Raw genomic sequence first — 19156 nt, forward strand, 5'->3', positions numbered from 1 at the left:
ATAGAATAAGCCTGTGGATAGCCTTGCGTTTGTTCAAGTCAGGCTTTCCTGCCAGGTGAGTTCAGATCAGTTCAGATTTTGCTGCCAAATAAGTGACAGGCAAGAAAAAAAGGGCCATTTGATTTCTAATTATTTGGATTTTGAAATTGTGGATAAAGGGTCATGGGCTTATAATTGCCTTTAAAAATATTATTTCTTTGCAAAATAAAGTTGGCAACCTTTTGTAGGACCCCAAGATGTCTTTGAAATTTCACTGGTTCACACAACCCAAAGGCATGGGAAAACACTCCCTTTGAAAGCAATTGAAGTGAGTATAACTTAACTCATCCCTAGCAAATGATAATGTAATCTTTGAATGTTGCAGGATTCTTCAAATATACTTTTAATCAGAGTAAGTTGAAATTAAGTTTATCTTGTAGCAGTGTTAGGAAATTGGAGCAGGAGAGAAAGTTGCAGCAGAACACCACCCACAATTCCCAGTGGGATTTGCTTGGGATTCTCTAATGAGGATTGCTTTTAGTCTGAAAGATCCTCTGAGATGCATTTGTTTGGCCAAATAGATAAGTGAACTTTAGACCCTGGAGGTAGGTCTGTGTTGGGGAAGGGCAACAGCAAATAGCTATGTGAACTTAAGTTAACTGATTAATTTTTGGAATTTGTGGGTTATGTTTCTATCCATCAGATGGAACTAACAATTTCCATCTCACAGGTTTAGAATGAGTCAGCAGCCATTGAAGCACTTTGATAAAATTGACCACCTTACAATGTAAAATAGTTATTTTGAGGAGTATTTCCATACCCCATATTCATTGTGTATCATTGTCCAATCTGGCTTCCTGTTAGAGAAGTGATTTGATCTCTTTATTCTACATGGTTTTTTTAAAAACAATTATTCTTGAGAGTATTACAGATGTCCCCCCCTTTGCCCCCCTCCACCTATCTTCCACCTCACCCCAGGTCTTCACATGTCTATTATCTGTGTCCATGGACTGTGCATATATGTTTATAAGTTCCTTGGTCAATCTCTTCCCTCCCTTCTTCCTGCCTTTTTTCTGAGATCTGTCAGTCTGTTCTGTGTATCCATGGCTCTGGTTCTATTTTGTTCATCAGTTTATTTTGTTCCTTAGATTCCACATATAAGTGAGATCATGTGATATTTGTCTTTCTCTGATTGGCTTATTTCACTTAGCATAATATTCTGCATGGTCTTTTAAGGTTCTCTTCTCTAGTATCCTAGCAGGATATACTATCTAAGTAAGAAGTCTAATAGTCTTTGCCTTCAAAATTTTGTGAAGGCAAATTTACCTAATTATAACCTGATAAGTGGATATGTTTATGGTATACATCTGTATGTCTTTTATATAGTATGTACTAATAGAATCAAAGCGACACAACTACATAATTCTTATCCTTCCAAGTTTTGTCCAGAATGTGGACTTGGTAAAATAAGTATTGCACCTAACTGTGCTGTAATTTGGCTCTTGCTTGCTTACAAACAGTATTTCTCTATTAAACAATGTTCCAGTTGTTCATTTATTGACCATAAGTCTCAAATTCACCCTTTTTGCCTGCTCTTTGAACATGGACCTGAGCCCTTTAAATATTTGTTTCCTTGACCACCTGGCATGGAAATTTTGTCAATAAGAGGGCCCTGGAAAGGGAGATTAGGAGGAGAAGGTTTTGCTTCCTAGTTCCTGCAACTCATGCATCTTCCCTACTGCTTAGCTTCTTCACCCAATGGTCAGTAGCTTTTCCTATTGCCCCCTTAGATAGTGTTGTGGTATAACAGTGCTTTGGGTAAGACACTTTCCAGAGGATGGGTTTCAATATATTCCAAATGGTAGACTCATCTTTGGAATTCCAAAGATGAGCACCACATGATATTCTCTGCCCTTCAGTGAGCTGTGCCCTCTCCAAATAAGGTCTGGATCTTGGCCCTGGGTAAGTAGGGCACACTTCTTTGATCCATTACAAACTGTATCTCAGCTCTGGCTAAGGGATCTATTCCTAAGGTGCTCTATTTTTTTAGAATTCCCTTTACTTCTTACTAGCCAATTGCTTATCACTCCAATTCCCTGTTATTCCAGTCCCTTGTAATAGTTAATAATTCCTTATGTGAAACTCTGCCAGTTCAAATTTCTGCTTGGTTTTTCTCTCCTGATGAGACCTAGACAGAAGCAACCAGTTAAAGGTTCCTATGATACCATTGTGCCTGTAGATGAAAAAATTAAGACAAAACCTTTCAAATATCCTTCAGGGGTGGGGAATGTCCGGCCCAGGGGCCCTGTATGGCCCCAGAAATCATTTGGTCTGGCCTTGCCAAAGCAACCGCAGGCAGGACTTGAAATTGAATAAATCTAGGAGCTTTTTTCATAGCTAATTTTTAAGTTGATAATTTTGTATGACCCTCAAATGATGTTATAAATATCCAAATGGCCCTTGGCAGAAAAAACGTTCCCCACTCCCGAAGTTTAGGGAAATGTCTTAAAAATACCTTAAAGCTGAAATGTTCTTGCCATGGAGTCTCTGTGTACTTGTGTGTTTGTTTTTCCTCTCCCTCCGGGTCCCCCACTGTGGCTCTTAGTCGTTACTCTTCTCCTGTTCTCTTCTTATTCGCCTTTATAACTTTGTAGTGCCAGCTTTGCTTTCAACAAGCTATCACTTGACCTCTCTGGGTCTCAGTTTCATTCTTGGCGAGGCATAGATAATGAAAGACAATAAATTAATGAAATTAATGACATGAAAGTGCTTTGTAATTAGTAAGGCCTCATACAAGTTAAAATGATATTACTTGTATTTATTAAATTGTTTTCTTTTCCATGTTTTAAATTTTTAAGTTAAATTGTATTTTAAGAGCTTTAAGGAGCCTTTAGAGGTATTCACAATGTAATTAAACAGATACATAAATATTCAAGGTTGGGCAAAAATAGGTTTCCCATTGTGAGTATGTGAACCACAGAGTTTATTCTTGTATTATTATTTATTAATTATTGCATTATTTTCCATATGAACAAATATAAACCTACTTATGCCCCACTCTGTATAATTTTTAGATGAAGTAGAATGTGCTGGGTGCTAAAAAGGGGAGCAAATAGGATATAGAAGCCTGGACTACTATAGTCTAATTGTGGCTTGAGGATCTGTGGTTTAGTTCCAAGGAGCACCACCTGATCTTGAAGGATCTAAACTGCCGTTTGTTAAATTACTGTGAAACAAAGGGCCTTGTGTGAAGCACTTTACATATATTATCATATTTAATCTTTACATTTATTCTTATATTCTTCAGTCATTTTATTATGACTTGGACTTATTTTCAAAATATTTTCCTTGAGGACAGAGTTACAGAGTTTTGTCCACTTATTTTGTGTAATTGAAACCTTCCTGTAGTTAAATGTGGGAGTAGTCAGTGGCAGTAAAAGTCTTCAAGATAGAAAATTTTAATTTTTATGCTGCTTTTCAGGTATATTCTGTTTTTGTATGTATCCATGGATACTTGCGTTTGAACAATTGGTTAAATGCTTTCACCTTAGAACAAGAATAGATAGAAAGATTCTTTATGATAATCTATATTGAAAAAGGGGATGATTTGTTTAAAAATGATTCTCTCTCGTTTGCCAGGAGATAGTGTCAGTGGGTGTAGAACATTCTAGGGGGTGACGTGGTTGACTACAGGAAGAAAGGTGGCATACTATTTAAATTAGAGATGGGTGCTCTCTGAATACAAAGTATTCTGTCAAATTACAGGATGAGTGCATCTCCCAGTGGAAGATGTTGCAAAGTACAAGTGACTGTGAATCCTGAAAGCACTTGTGTTCACAGGTTGGATTCTATGAGATGTCCACCAGACAATCTACCTTTCTCTTAGAAGTCAAGAAGTATAAGTCTTCAGATTTATTAGAAACCCCTTCTTCAATTTTGAATCTCTTTATGATGAGTGTGTACTCTGGCAGTCTGCAGACAAAACGGAAATGTCCTATTTGTTTGGCAAACAAAATATAGGAGTATAGCATGTGCAGCTTTAAGAAATAGCTCCTGCCTGGCTGGTGTTGCTCAGTGGTTGAGCATCAACCTATGAACCAGGAGGTCAGAGTTCGATTTCTGGTCAGGGCACACGCCCAGGTTGCGGGCCTGATCCCCAGTAGGGGGTGTACAGGAGGCAACCGATCAGTGGCTTTCTCTTCATTGATGTTTCTATCTGTCTCTCCTTCTCCCTTCCTCTCTCTGAAATCAATAAAAACATACTTTAAAAAAATAGCTCCTATTAGATTGGTGTTTTCTGAAGTATGGCATGCATGCTACTGGTGGTATGTAGACTACTGGCAGCGCACAGGTTTATACTTTAAATTGGGATTGTTTTGTTATTTCAAGTCTTAACACTTATTATTAAAAAAAAGCCTAGTGTGTCACACTTGTGATTTCATGGATATTATTGCTGAAGTCAATACTAGAGCAGGTAACAACACCTACTTCAGACCAGTTGAATTACTGGTGCAGTGCTCAGGTATGCCTGAGAATGCATGGCTGCAATTTCCTATGCGCTAGAGCAAATTTTTACATCCAGAAAATGGTAATTTTTAAATATACAGAGTATTTATAGTATATGTAATTGTGAATCAGAATCAAGCTTGTGCTCTATATTTTTCTGTTTTGTTGTTGAACTAACATGCATCCATGGATAAAATGGAATTTTTAAAATGTGAAGGTGCCAGACTGTGATGGAGATGCTAATGCTAAGGCATGATTTTGATTAAATCAGTCATGTACCTTCAGATATGAGGACCTAATTTAATCATTGCCTAAAACGTCTGCTACTGATGTAAAAGGACCAAATACAAAGAAAATTGTCACACAAATATAATGAAAATTATTTGAAATTTGTATTTTCATAAGCATGATGAGAATGAATCTTTTTCCTTATATGTCATATGTTTGGAGAAATATTCTGGTGTGAAACCTTTCAATTTCATGTGCTATTTTGAAATATACAAGAAGTACTATACAAAACATACTCCAGATATTCTTCAAAAAGTTAAACATAAAGTTACCATATAACCCAGAAATTCCTCTCTTAGGTACATGCCCGAAATAACTGAAAACAGGTAGTCAAACAAATACATGTACACACATCTTCACAGTAATACTATTTACAAGAGCCAAAAGGTGGGAATATCTCAAATGTCCATTGATGGATGAATGCAGATAAACAAACCATGGTATATACATACAATGTTATATTTAGCCATAAACAGGAATGGAGTACTGATAACACTGTACATGCTCAGTGAAAGAAGCCTGGCACAAAAGATCACATAGTATAGGATTCCATTTATGTGAAATGTCAAAATAGATAAATTCATAGAGATAGAATGCACATTGGTGGTTGCCAGTGGTTGTGGGGAGAGGAGAATAAGGAGCAACTGTTTAATAGATGTGAGTTTTTAGTTCGGGGTGATGACAGTATTTTGAGACAAGATAGAAGCAGTGGTTGCCCAACATTTGGAATGCACTATATGCCACTGAATTGTTCAATTAAAAGTTGTGGATTTCATGTTATGGGAATTTCATTAAAAAACAAACAAACCAGAAGACAAAAATACTACCTCATAGTGTGATGAGTGCAGCACTGTGTGGGTAAGATGTTAGGTTGTGTACAAACATTTATTGCTTTAGGAGATATGTATTGTGGGAATGTAAAAAAATGACTCTCCTTCCACCTTCTAAGTTTTTCTAGCTGGGCTAATCAAATTAACAGAGACAGATTGACAGGAGAAAATATCCAGTGTTTATTGTAGGAATGTACATTCATGGATGCCATGAGATAGGAGACCTGCAAAGACGCATTGAGCAATTGAGGTTTATATGCCTCGCTGGACAAAGGAGAAGAGATAGGATTCTGGGATTCCAAAGGGAAAGCAGGCAATTCATAGAAGAGAAAGAGGGAACAAGTGGCAAACAAATTCCTGCTAGGCCACCCAGAAACAATGGGATATGGGGGGTCCTATTTAACACACCCTTGTGTGGATCTTTTCTATCTACCATACTTAATTAGGCTAGGGCCAAAATCCTTATGCTAAGGATTTCCTTAGCATATGAAATTTTATATGTGCCCTGGCTGGTGTGGCTCAGTGGTTGGAGTGTCGGCCTGAGCAATGGAGGGTCTCAGGTTCAATTCCTGGTGAAGGGCGTGTACCTGGTTTGCAGGATGGTTGGGGCACATGCAGGAGGCAACCGATCCATGTGTCTCTCTCACATCGATGTTTCTCTCTCTCCCTCTCCCCCCTCCCCCTCCCCTTCCTTCCTCTCCCCCTCCCCTCCCCCCTCCCCTCTCCCTCTCCCTCTCCCTCTCCCTCTCCCTCTCCCTCTCCCTCTCCCTCTCCCTCTCCCTCTCCCTCTCCCTCTCCCTCTCCTTCTCCCTCTCCCTTTCTCTCTCTCCCCTTTCCCCCTCCCTTCCACTCTCTCTCTAAAAATCAATGGAAAAAACATCCTTGAGTGAGGATTAAAAAAAATCTTATATCCTAAGATTCCCTTCCTGAAGCAGGCCTGCCCATCTGATTCCCTTGGGCAGGAAAGGGGGAGTGTCAAAGGTTCTTTCTGAGTCTTTTATTTCTTAGTAACCACTTAAAATCAATATACTGAAAGCTACATTTGGGTGGCAAAATTTGGTGCCCTTCAGCATCTATTTTTATACTTGCCTTCTCATTAAGGTAAGTTATAGCAGTTTTCCATTTGCAGTTAATAAATATAAGTTTTCCATTTTAGATAAAAGTAAATTTAAAAGGGTTGATTTAAAGAAAAAAGTAAATAATAAAAGTAGTACTGAGATATGGCAAATGAAGGCAATTCACAGATGACCAAAAAATAGGAGACCTTAAGAAACGTTGTATGCTATGCTCAAGCCAATTAATTTTTGTTGAGTACAGATTGGGTCCTGGATGCTGTTTACCAAAGGTGAATAAGATGTGTTTTTTTGCCTTAGATACTTTCAACTTAATAAAGGAGATAAGCCACACTATAAATAATTCTAGGAAGTGACTGAATGTGCCAAGTGCTAAAACTGAGACCAAAGAGACTAAGGTCAAGACTAGGTACCTTTTGGATTACTAGGACCATTAAAGAAAATGCTAGACTATAGAGGGAGAAAGTGAACTAAGAAATTTGCTTTTGACATTAGGAACAGAAGTAACTAATAAATACAACAAGGTATTCAAGTTTCATATGCTGTGGCCCTTTATGTCTTTTCCTTTTGCTCTCTCAGTAACTCGGCAGTCAATCTGGATTCCCTTTCTCCCTAACAGCCTCACATTTAAAGACAGTGTATGCCCTGGCCAGATGGCTCAGTGGTTAGATCGTTGTCCTCATATCCCAAGGTTGTGCATTCAATCTCCAGTCAGGACACATACAAGAAGCAACCAATGAATGCATAAATAAGTGAAACAACAAGTCGATCTTTCTCTCTTTCTTCTTTCCTCTCTCTAAAATCAATAAAAAATTAACAGTGTAATAGAGGACTTAAGTAGTATACTGCCTGGGGTCAAATTCCAGTTCCCATATTTACTAATTGTCTAACAGTCATGCTGCTTGATTTTTCTATGCCTTAGATTTCTCTTCAGTAAAAGTAGTGATATTAATAGTACCTACATTATAAGGTTATAGTAAAGATTAAATATGTTAAATGATTAAATGGGTAAAACATTTATAACACTACTTGGCTCATGGAAAGTGATCAAGAATATTCACCATTACCATCATCTCCAGTCATTAAGTCCTGTCCATTCTGTCTCTGAAAGAAATTTTTTAATGTCCCCTACTTCTACTGGTTTAGTTTAAGCGTTGATGGTGTCACAATTGCAATTGTGCCTTAACTAGTTTTGCCTCTCCCTCTCCCCTCCATCCCCTCTGTCTCACTCGACTGCCTGATACATTCTTGCTTATTTTAAAATATGGTGGTGTGGTTTTTTTTTTTTTTTTTATTGATTTCAGAGAGAGGAAAGGAGAGAGAGAGAAGAAAACATCAATGATGAGAGAAAATCATTGATTGGCTACCTCCTGCACGCCCCCTATTGGGGATCAAGCTCATAACCCAGCTATGTGCCCTGATCAGGAATCAAACTGTGACCTCCAGATTCATGGGTCGATGCTCAACCACAGAACCTAATTGGCCGGGCCCTGCTTATTTTTAAACACTCAGCTCAGGTGTCACCTCTGTGAAGCTTTCCCTGATTCCCTGTCCTAGCCCAGATAAGGCTCTGCCAGTGCATTAACTGGGTGCCCAAGCCTCTGTGAAGCTTTCCCTGATTCCCTGTCCTAGTCCCATTAAGGCTCTGCAGGTGCATTATACTCACCTTGAGTATACCTCCACTGTAGTGCATCTCACGTGGTACTGTGACTATTCTTGTTATTCCCAGGGCTGTGACCACATTGAGGGTGGGGAACTGGGCTTACTCAGGTTTCAACTTCTAGCCTAAACACAATGCTTGTTACAAAGTAGATGCTTATTAATTGTTTGGGTGAATGAATGGGTGGCCTCTTCCTATAGAATGTCATCTCACAGTCTTCATTTTGGAAGTTGAGGTGAGCATGCATAAGGCTAAATAACAATGTCTGGTACCTGCTGAAAAGAGGGCATTTAGTGAGTGTTGGAGAAATCAGATTAGGTTTCAAAAAGGTAGAGCATGATTTGGAATTTAAGAGCAGGCAGAACTTGTGTGAACAGAGGAGTGGCCACAATCTGGGCAAGGGAAATGTTTTATAAGTTGAATGTAGATGATGACAGAAGAAAGGCATCTAACATCTCCAAAACAGAGAAGAGACCAACTTAACTAGGATGTGTTTGGTGGGGGGAGGCTGGGAGGTGGAGTTGGGGTGGGGGTGAGGAGGAGGTATATGTTGAAAAATACAGGTTCCTAACCTAATAATGGTGAGTGTCCTAAAGGTTTATTTAGAAATCATTTGTATGAACATGACACATCATATACAGGATGGTGAGGTTTCTGGCCATGCCCCAAATCTTGTCTTTAACCTACTTAAATAGCTGATATATCCATGAACAGCACTAGCTTGAGGTCCAGGGAGCAGGGGTCAGGGAAGGCATGGTGGATTCTGGACTAGAAGACACTGAGTAGTAGATGAAGTTGAGCTTTGTTGTTCTCCATGACCCTTTCTGCACATTTTCTGTATCTGTTTTTTTTTCTCTGCCTCTAGATGTAGTTTCTTTATTCCCCAAGTCCCCCAGCTTTCTTCAAATAGCTCCCCACCCAAGGTTACAAGGATCCCAAAATACAGACTCTCACCACTAGCCTTCCCCATTACCTGAGGGCAACAGCTCTTTGCTATTTGCCAATGTGTGAATAAACTGATAGTCACCTCCTCCTGGCAGCTGTACTTATAATTTTAACAGGCATCTTTTTAGCTCAAATGAACCTGCAAATGCTGGAATTTCTGGCAGTAGTACAGAGCAAACAATGAGAGGGGGAGTGAGGGAGGGGGAGGGAGAGAGGGGAGGAAGGGGATAGATGGATGGATAGGGAGGAAGGGAGGAGAGAGAAAGTTTATTGTTGAGAGAGAGTTGGCACTATAGGAGAAGATATTTGGGACAGGGAAAGCCTCTGCTAATTTCCCTTTCTACTCTACCTCCCTCACCCCAAATTGTTTCTGTATATTCCTCTCTTGAATTCACAGAAATAACAAGGTGCATTTAAAAAAATTATAGCTCCCATGGTAATTCCTGTTAAAGGGGTTCTGTGTTTTCCAGTTGTGGGCAAATCTGGGATGGCCTATAATGGGAAATAGGGTTGAATAAATAAAATGTGCTGCAGCTGAGGTGACCTTGAAAGTGGAGTCTACAAATACATCCATGCAAATAAGGAGCCATGGAAGGTTTTTGAATAGAAGATTGAGGTGGTGAAAGCAATAAGGAAAGCATAATTAATTCTAAATTTTGGATTAGAAATGATAGGATTTTAAATTCACCCTTGGCTTGGTTGATACATACAGAATCCTGTTTTTTGCTACCAGGTTTTTCATTGTACTGGGACTTCTCCCTTTAACTGTTAGTATCTGCCTCCCTGGCTATCTGACTGTTCTCTGTGGCTTTTGAGCCAATCTTTCCTTTAGGATCCAGGATACCAGAGGCTTTTTATGAGTCTTGTGTTTCCAACTAGCCCAAGGGACTTATACATTATGTTTCTGTGTCCCAGTAGCAAAATTCAAGTCCAGTGTTAGCAAAACACAGCTCCCTTTTATAAGGTCACATTACTTTCGTTTAAATAAAAACCTCCAGCCTTTCTAACTGTACCCTAGGACATACCAGGAGATAGTGGTTAATGATCTGCATCAGTTAGCCCTCACAGCTGCAGAGGCCTCTGCCCCCTACGCATAAGTGAAACCTTGTTGTGAATAGGCTCTTCCCACAGGGGAAACCCATTGCCTTTTATTTTTTATATTGTTCGTTATGTTAATATCCTTGGTATTTCTACCCTGCCAGTTTGCATAAAGGAGGCCGGGAAATGGGGTGACAGAATTTGAGACATTTCCTTAAGCCTAAATTATAATTCTCATATTGGAACAGAAGAGTCCTGGGTTTTTAATCAAATATGTATTTTCTCCTATATTTTGAAAGTTATAGGGGCCTTGTTAGCATCGGGCCCTCCTGTGTTCATTTGTGTATTTTCCTCTTGACTGCTCACCTTACCATTTGAGTTATCGGGTATTGGTGATGTGCAATGGCTTGCTTGGTTGAATTTTATTTTTTTGTTCAATCTAGTGGAACAGTTATTGTTAAAACTGTATTTTGTAGTTTACTTTTTCGTCATCACTAGTTACAATAACTTAATTGGATCTAACAGTCCAAAAATATGCTTTTATCCTTTTCAATTAGCAGTCTGTAGAAACACTTGGTTTTAGGAGATACTATTTCATATTTCAATGTCAACTGGTCTTGGTGGTAACAATCTATTGAAATGCACTTCTTTAGTTTTTAGCTTTACCAGTTCTACTATCGTGACAAACGATTGTTGGCATTTCCCTTCCTTATTGTAGCTAAGTGTTTCCTTTGCTGAGTTTAGCTTAGCAGTCACTTCACTCCTCAGTTGTATACCTACTATTCTGGGTACTCTGCTAGGCACACAGAGGGCCTATCACACAAACATCAAGAGGAGTCATTTAGGTATATAGTTTGTAATTGTAATCTTTTATTTATTTATTACCATTCACATCTTAGTTTATGAAGGATAAGGCCCTTTAATGATTTCTTGTTTAATTATCATCTGAAAACTGTTCTTAACCTTGGAGGAGAGAACCTACCTCTGCTGACTTGATTTCACCAAAATTGCCTCCTATAGATAAGGTTACTATGCGACAGGCACTGCATTAGGTATAATAAAAACATGAGGAAGACCCAACTGCAGCTCTAAGAAGTTTATAGTCTAGTTTATAGTTTATAGAAACAGTTATAACCCAAAGTGACAGGAACTATAATATTTAAAGCCCGTGCAACTTTGGAAAATCTAGCAAAAGAGTTTGCTAAAGGATGTAAGAGATGGTTTCATGGAAGGAGATATGCTTGGACACAAATATGACTAGAAATTTGCTTGGTAGACAAGGAGGACAGAGAATTCCAAGTGGAGAAATATCATATGTGAAACCACTGAGGCATGAGAGTTTGGAACCTTTAAGGTCTATGTCAAGAAATTGCTAATTGAGATATAAAAGGGAGCTCTTTAAATTAGCATTGGGAAGGTGTTTCTGGTCTAGGTATAGGTTGATCGTTCTGCAAATTTAATCATACAGTATTCTGTATCTTTCATAACCTATTCCTCCATTCCTCTAGTCTTTTACTTCCTCAGGATCAGTGTGAAAAGACCTTTCTTTTTTCCTTTTTGGTGGTATTTAGGAATCATATTTGTGTTTTTGCCCCCTAAAATAAATATTAATACAATATAGAGGTGACTAATGAACACCAAATTAGGTGTCAAGGGACCTGGATCCAGTTCTCTTAGCAGCTGTGTCACTTGAGCCAAATCACTTAATAACTCTGTTTTTTCACTAGTAAAATGGGAATATTAACACCTGCACTGCCTACCTCAGGGTTGAGTGAAAATGGAAATGAGACTCTTAAAAATTAAAAGGTATAATAAACTTTTTTTACTTGGAACTCTGCTGGCTGAGGCTATGACCTGACATTTAAAACAAGTAAAGTGGAAGAGATTAACCAAAATCATATATGCATATATTCCTAACCCATGGACACAGACAGTAATGTGGGGAAGGCCTAGGGTAGGGCAGGGGTTGGGTGGAGGGTGGCAAAAAGACATCTGTAATACTGACAACAATAGAAAAATAATAAAACAAGTGAAGTATTTTGTGAAGTATCTGGATTGGAAATTAGGTTGGAAAGTAATTGACAAATAGAAATATTCTAACTTCCTCATTAACTTCATATGTCTGCCCTTCTGTCTTTAGAATGTCATTTAGCTTATTTCTATGTTCTCAAATTTACATGATAAAATTTCCTTCTTCCCAGTGATCTATCATGTATATCTTAGGTCCTTTCAGACTCTCACTATAACTATTTAATTGTAACGGATTGAAAAAGACTTATGAGTTGATATGTTTTATAGTCAATTGAATAATTGATATTTATTAGGTAGTTTGAACTACTCATGAATTACCCTCAATCATTTGTGTTATCTTATAGTGGTATTACCTGCATTTTGTTACATTTTAGGGATATGTAAGAAGGTTATGATTCATTCAAATAGGGATGGGAGGTTATGCAACTGTGGCCTTCTACTTACCTTGCCATTTTTCCTAATCCAATGACAGTACAGGCAGAGTTATTAGGAAGAGGAAAAGGCACTTCAATTCATTTTCTTCCCTTTGACCCCATCTTTCCCATTAGATTGACTGGTAATACTACTGGAATCTGATAATTCACCTGAAATACAAACTTCTGGGATGTAAGAATATGAGCTATTGCTCTCAATATAAATACCCCTGACTAGCCCTTCTTTAGATATATGTTTCTCAAAATCTGTCATCCAAGGATATTTCTGCATGTTAGAGAACTCTATAAACCACTCAACTCACTGTGCTCTGAGCCATCTTATATATACCAGAAGAAAGAAGAGTACTATAGATGAGATAACATGATGATGGTATTTTACAGGGAATGCAAATGAATTATTTATACTAGATTAACATAGACTCTGTCATCTAGATTGCTAATAATATGAGACTTACTGTGGACTACCAGGAGGTAGTTATTCCCATCTTTTCTCCTTTTATAACTTCTAGATGAGCTAGTTGGATAAGATACCTATTCTATCTAATTCAAAGTATAATACAAAATGATTGTTTTTTCCCCCCCTGCCAGGCCTCAGGAAAATACTCTAGCAATTGCTCTGTTTCCCACAAATCTGAATGAGGAAATAGTCTGGTTTATTTTCTCTTTGTTCTAAAATCTATGGTACCATTGATACATAGCTTAGAAACATTCTTCTAAAGACTCAGCGGATTAAACTATTTTTATGCCCCCGAAGCACTGCCCTTTTTTGAAGATTTCTTGAGAAAAATGTGGCACGTATCCAAAATTGCATTCTTCATTTTTTTTTTTTTTTTTTTGGCATTTGAATATTTTTCTTACAAGTTAGTGGAAAGGAAAGTGATCAATTTTTGTACTCAACAAACAAGAAGGAAGGTGTAGACATCTTTTATCTGGGAAATTTTTAAGTCATTGAGAAAATATTTTCTAGCATCAATGGCTTTTTGAAATTATTGGAAGAATCCTCTTAACCCACATTAACATTAAGTGGTTGAAAAGATGAAAAGACTTTTTTTTAAATTTTCTACATAAAAGAAAGCACCATAGTTTTTGCATCATTGCATAAATCTTAGAGATTATGTATGCGTAAACAGGAGAAGACAAAACTGAATGCTAAATGCCAACATCAAGGGAAGCTTGTCTGGGTATTTGACACTGAGCATAATGGGGTGTGGTTCCACAGGGAAAGAACACTAAATATTTACACCCCAGGACATGTTTCTCTGGTAAAGCTTCTTGTCCTAGATTAATCTTCCAGCTAACACCATTATCTCCCTTTAACGCATCCCCTTCTTACACTTTTATTTTCTCCCTTAATACTCTGAGGAAGGAACAAACTTTCCTCTAACCTCAGGGTTCTTCTGGATGGTCTAATAATCAAATAGACATGAGACAGATTAGCAAGAGAAAATGACCAAATTTAATACATACATATGTATGGGGACCCCACATACATTAGAGAGTCAGAGACTTCCCACATGCAGGAGAGGTTCAGAGACAGAAAGGGGAATTGAGGTACAGATGAGATTCTGAGCTAGGGATGGGATGATGCACGTTAGGGCTTCAGATTGTCACTGAAGGGAGGGAACATGTTCAGTAATTAGTGGTTTGCCTTGCCATATAGATTGGTAAAAAGATATTTCTCATGATAACTCTTATCGTGAGCCAGGCTCCTAATTTAAATTCTTCTATATAGTCAAGGGAAGAGCTGGAGTTTCTCTTCAGCCTTCAGGGTCTCAGTAGCCCATAGCTCAAAATAATCTGCACAGCACTAAGGCACATTTTGGGGCAGCTCACCTGAACCTGCATAATTCCTTATGAGGTTCTAAACCTTCTGGGTCCAATCCCCTATCCTAACTCTCCCATTTCTTCCTGGGTCTTCATGAATTCTTTGTGTTTCTTGTATGCACCTTCAGGTGAATTCTCTTGGTTTACTGCAAATAGTAAAACATAACCACAGTCCCCCTCCTCCATAGTTTCTGCTATTTTGTTGGTATCCCTTTCTTGTCATTTCTCTGGAATTTTTGAACTAGAGCTGTGATGTATACAGCCAGCAATGTTGCATGGTCATGCAGAGTTGCTGACTAATGCAGATCCAGTTCTTTTTCCCATTCATATCCTTTCTTTTTCAGACTTGAGAGTGGTGAAGGGAGTTACTGCATTAGTGTGTACTGTGAAATCTGGGGAGTTGTGCTTTTTTAGGCCTCTTGCCCTCAGGTTCTGACTTTTGCCTTAGTATCATCTCCTCAAAATCTTGCTTCACTTTACAGGCAAAGGGCCAAAAAAGTTTCTTGAATATTGTGTGCCAAACTAGGAAGAATGAATGGTTTAACGAAGGAACATTTAAAAACTGTAGACTCAAATGACAATGGAATAATCACAGAAAAGAATGGAATTTGAGCTGGATCTGGAGGGGTGAGTTGAGTTTAGAGAAGCGAAGAGATTTCATGCAGGAGGGCCTCTAGAGCAAAGGTGAGAAAGAGCAAAGCAAGCTTTGCGATATAGAATGGATAACTTCTGTGCCTTTTGGTTAAGATCAGGAGATGTAGAATGGGAAGTTGGTTTTAGGGGATACTAGACAGTGAATTAATTGGAAGAGTAGATTGGCCAGCTTGTGGTGAGTTCTTAGTACTGGGCATAGTTGTTTGATTAATTCCTTGAGTAATCCATTTATTCAACAAATGGCTTCTTACAGTATATAGGATAAAACCCAAACATCTTCACAAGCATTTAAGTTCTTCTGTATACCTTAAGATTCACTACCTCAGCACTATGTACCATGAACTCCTTCCAGTCATATTGAAGACTTTCATGATCCTCCCAGCATGTTGTACTCCCTCAAATGTCTACTAAAGCTTCTACACCATATTGTGTGCTATAATGTCTGAGTATGTGTCTGTTTTCTCATTCAACTATGAGCTTCCTGAGAGCAGGGGTTGTGTCTTACTCTCCTTCATATCCGTATCACCTAGCAGAGAGGGTACCTACCTAATATGTAGCAAATGCTTAACAAATATGTGTTGAATAAAATATTTATTGAACACTTAATTTACATCATGTATAGCTGCATTTTAAGAGAGCCATCTAGAAGCAATGTGATTGATAGATTGCAGACGGGAGATGCAGAGAGACCAGTTATAGGGATTTTTTTGAAGTAGCTCATTTGTTAAAAACAAACAAACAGTAGGGGGTAGATTCCTAGAAAATAGATAAAGAATAAGGGGTAGGATTTAACGACTAGCTACTAGAGGCGCTAGAGAAGGAAGACCGAAAGATAATAAAGATTTAAGGTTACTTTCAAGTAAACATGTTTTTTTCTAAGTCAGATCTCCCGGTATTAGTATTTGCCTCACCCTATCTCTGCTCTGAAGATTAACACTGTGTTTCCATTCAGTGTTGTGGAGTTAAGCTCAAGATTTATGTGCTCCTGATATTCATATCTGGTCAGGAGTTAAGATATGAAATATAAATAGTTCAACCACGCCGACTACAATTTCCTATCAAGGGAAGGTGTGCAGCGCATAGACTTTTGAATATATAAAGCCTGTTTCTGCTTTTGGGAGCTACGACTGAAGTGTTATACCAAGCAGATGCACTGGGGTGCGCTACTATGTAGCAGAGCCTAGCTGTGCATCACAGCTCTCAACTTTAAAACTCCTGAGAATTTGATGAGAGAGGGATCCACAAGAACATGACAAATGATGAGAGTTCAAACCTTAAGAGAAAAATGGGCTTATTGGTAAGAGACCTTTCTTTTCCTTTATTTACTGCTGTTACTTATTCATTAAAATAGCAAGCCTGTTGTTTTCATGTGTGGCCGTGAAGCGGTGTGCAAAAATCAATCTTATATATATTGTAGAATTCAGGAGACATATTGGTAACCATGCAAAAATCATAGGAAGGATATAGAAAGCTTGAATTTAAAAAAAATCATGAGAGAAATTTTACTTCATTTCAGACTGTGCTATATAGATTTATTTATCTAGCTTAAATGTAATACAGGTTTAGAAATATATATATGTATTTTTAAAAGTTAAAATAAAGGATAGTGACTTGTGTAGATACATAATTTCACTCAGTTACCAGAAGGTGGCACACCAGATTCTTCTTAAACATACAAAAGAAAGGAATAATAGTGATAAGAATATAAAATAAGCTGTATTTAAAGATACTTTAATGTATTTTTAAGCAAAATATATATATAATTGCTATTTGCTTGGTGAGGCTTAGTGTTAAAACATGACAAATATGAATTTAACCCATTGTAGCTTTTTATGATTAAAAAATCATAATTTTTCTATGTATAGCATTTTAAAAGTAGACTTTGAAATACTATTGTCATCAAGGAGATGCTGTTTTGAATTTACCATTTAAAAAAGAAATAAAATACTTGCTATCTACCTTTTGCATAAGAAGTCATTAGATTTAGGATAACATTTTGTGTAAGTTCTCTGCCAAGGTCCTTCTAAAGGTATTATTAGGCTATGACTTTGATTTAGTTGTGACTTTAATAATGCAATAGTGCTTTTTGAGGTGACTCAGAAAAAAGCCAAAACTATTTATTTTTAAGGCAAAGTTAGATAAGAGTATTGCTTAGTGATGTTTACCTTCTATAAGCTACAAATGACATAAATGAAATAAATGTAAACAAATTCAGTTTTATGTTAGAACTCCTCAAACACCTGCCAGCCTTAATTTTTTAACAGAGTTGACTGGATATACTGCAATGCTTCTGTAGTAGTCTCTATTTTTAAAACTGCATTCCTGAGGCAGTACCAATAGTATGTTCGATGTTGCCTTTTGTATTAGCCCGAAGGAGACAGATATGTAACAAAACTTCACAAAACCAAAATCTTCTGTTTAGAGACAGTACATCTATTTATATGTTTTTATTAATTACAAGCAGTATGAAAATAAGAAAATTGGTAGTAAATGAACCTAGAAGAACATTAGCCATCTGTTCTCTGAAAGCTTATAATGTGTGTCATTTGTGTTCAGGTTTTTATGGAAAAACAGTATATCAGCAAAGAATTGAACTTTGGGCTTACAAAGCTAGAAAATGACAAAGCATTCCAAGGCTGAGTATATATTTGCTGGAAAAGTGTTTCCTTGTGTCCAAATTTGGCTAGTTTAGTCTTTAGATCAGCTGCTAATAAATGTTGTATTTAATGTCAATCTTTATGCCAGACTTTCTAAAACATTAAGAGAGCTTCTAAAAACAAATAGAATCTTATGGCTTTTCAGTTAACTTTTTTAAAATGTTAATTTAGGTAATTTTTAATAGTTCTGTGTGGTCTTAACTGTTCAGGATTTATAAACATGGCTTATTAATTTACAGCTAAAATATTTGCGGAGTATGCTTAGAAAAATGTAAACAAAATACAATAAAGCCACAATTAACCAGATTTTTTTTTTTTTTTTTTTTTTTTTTGCACTCCACTTTCAGGAGACGGAGACAATTGTCTTTAAAACAAGCCGATTTCAAGGATATATTCAAAAAATCAACTTCAGGGTATGTCCAGGGGTCTGCATTTCCCTTTACCTTTTTTCAACGAGAATTTATTTTCATTAAAAAGACCCTGAGATACTAGAAGACATTTAGTCATCAAAAGAACTTTCAATAATGTCTAGGGTACTGTGTTTACTAAGACCAAAGAAATGACAAATTATTCTGTTAAAAAGCACCCTGTGTCATTGTATTGTGCTTTGTATTTTCCAATGTGCTTTCAAAAATATGAGTTCATTTGCTTTTCATAACATTGCTGGGAGTCTGGCAGGGAAAGAGACAGCTTCCCTATTGTAGGGATGAGGGACGATAACACCAGAAGTCACAAAGCTAGTCAGTGGTAGAGCTGTAGCCAGACCACAGGTGCCTAGCTCTGTCTTCTTCTGCATCCTTCCTCATCGAAAAAGTTTGAAACAAATTTTTAACTTTTCAGTCTATATTGCACATCAATATAATTACTACTACCTTTGTCTCCTAATTGCTGCACTTCACAGTTTCCCACTTTGCATCTGTCTGCCTGCCTCTGTGCCTATCTGTCAGCCAGATGGTGACCTTGCTTTCAGACTTTCCCAGTCCTGGAAGTATCTGAAGTGTGGGAGGGCAAGATAATGGCTGTGGACAGTTTGGATTGACAACTAGTGGTGAGCAGCCAATGCTGATATGCTGAGGAAGGCCAGGGGCTGAGAAAGAAAACAGAATCTCTCTAGAGCTGGGGTTATCTTGAATAGGGGTTAATGACCTTGACTTTTAAGCAGTGTTCCTCCAAGTTTAGTAGACTAGGCATGAAAATCAGTTGGAGTACTTATTTAAAATGCAGACTACTGGGCCCC

The 19156-nt window shown here is 37.6% G+C and overlaps 1 protein-coding gene across 4 annotated transcripts in view; it reads left to right on the top strand.

The window, feature by feature from the left end:
- The window catches only part of KLHL13 (kelch like family member 13), a 325110-nt gene that overhangs the window by 242733 nt on the left and 63221 nt on the right, over positions 1 to 19156 (top strand). For 2 of the 4 annotated variants that reach the window (XM_087829330.1, XM_016202710.2), the window contains one exon: positions 18267 to 18332. The exons of 1 other annotated variant lie outside the window; for it this stretch is intronic. In XM_087829330.1, the coding sequence (XP_087685456.1) occupies positions 18267 to 18332 (66 nt within the window). Of the gene's footprint in view, positions 1 to 16214; positions 16560 to 18266; positions 18333 to 19156 lie in introns of all 4 variants that reach the window. One more of the 4 variants, XM_016202711.2, reaches the window with a different exon arrangement.

This window comes from Miniopterus natalensis, chromosome X, assembly GCF_054644295.1.
Source record: "Miniopterus natalensis isolate mMinNat1 chromosome X, mMinNat1.hap1, whole genome shotgun sequence".
NCBI classification, from domain to species: domain Eukaryota; kingdom Metazoa; phylum Chordata; class Mammalia; order Chiroptera; family Miniopteridae; genus Miniopterus; species Miniopterus natalensis.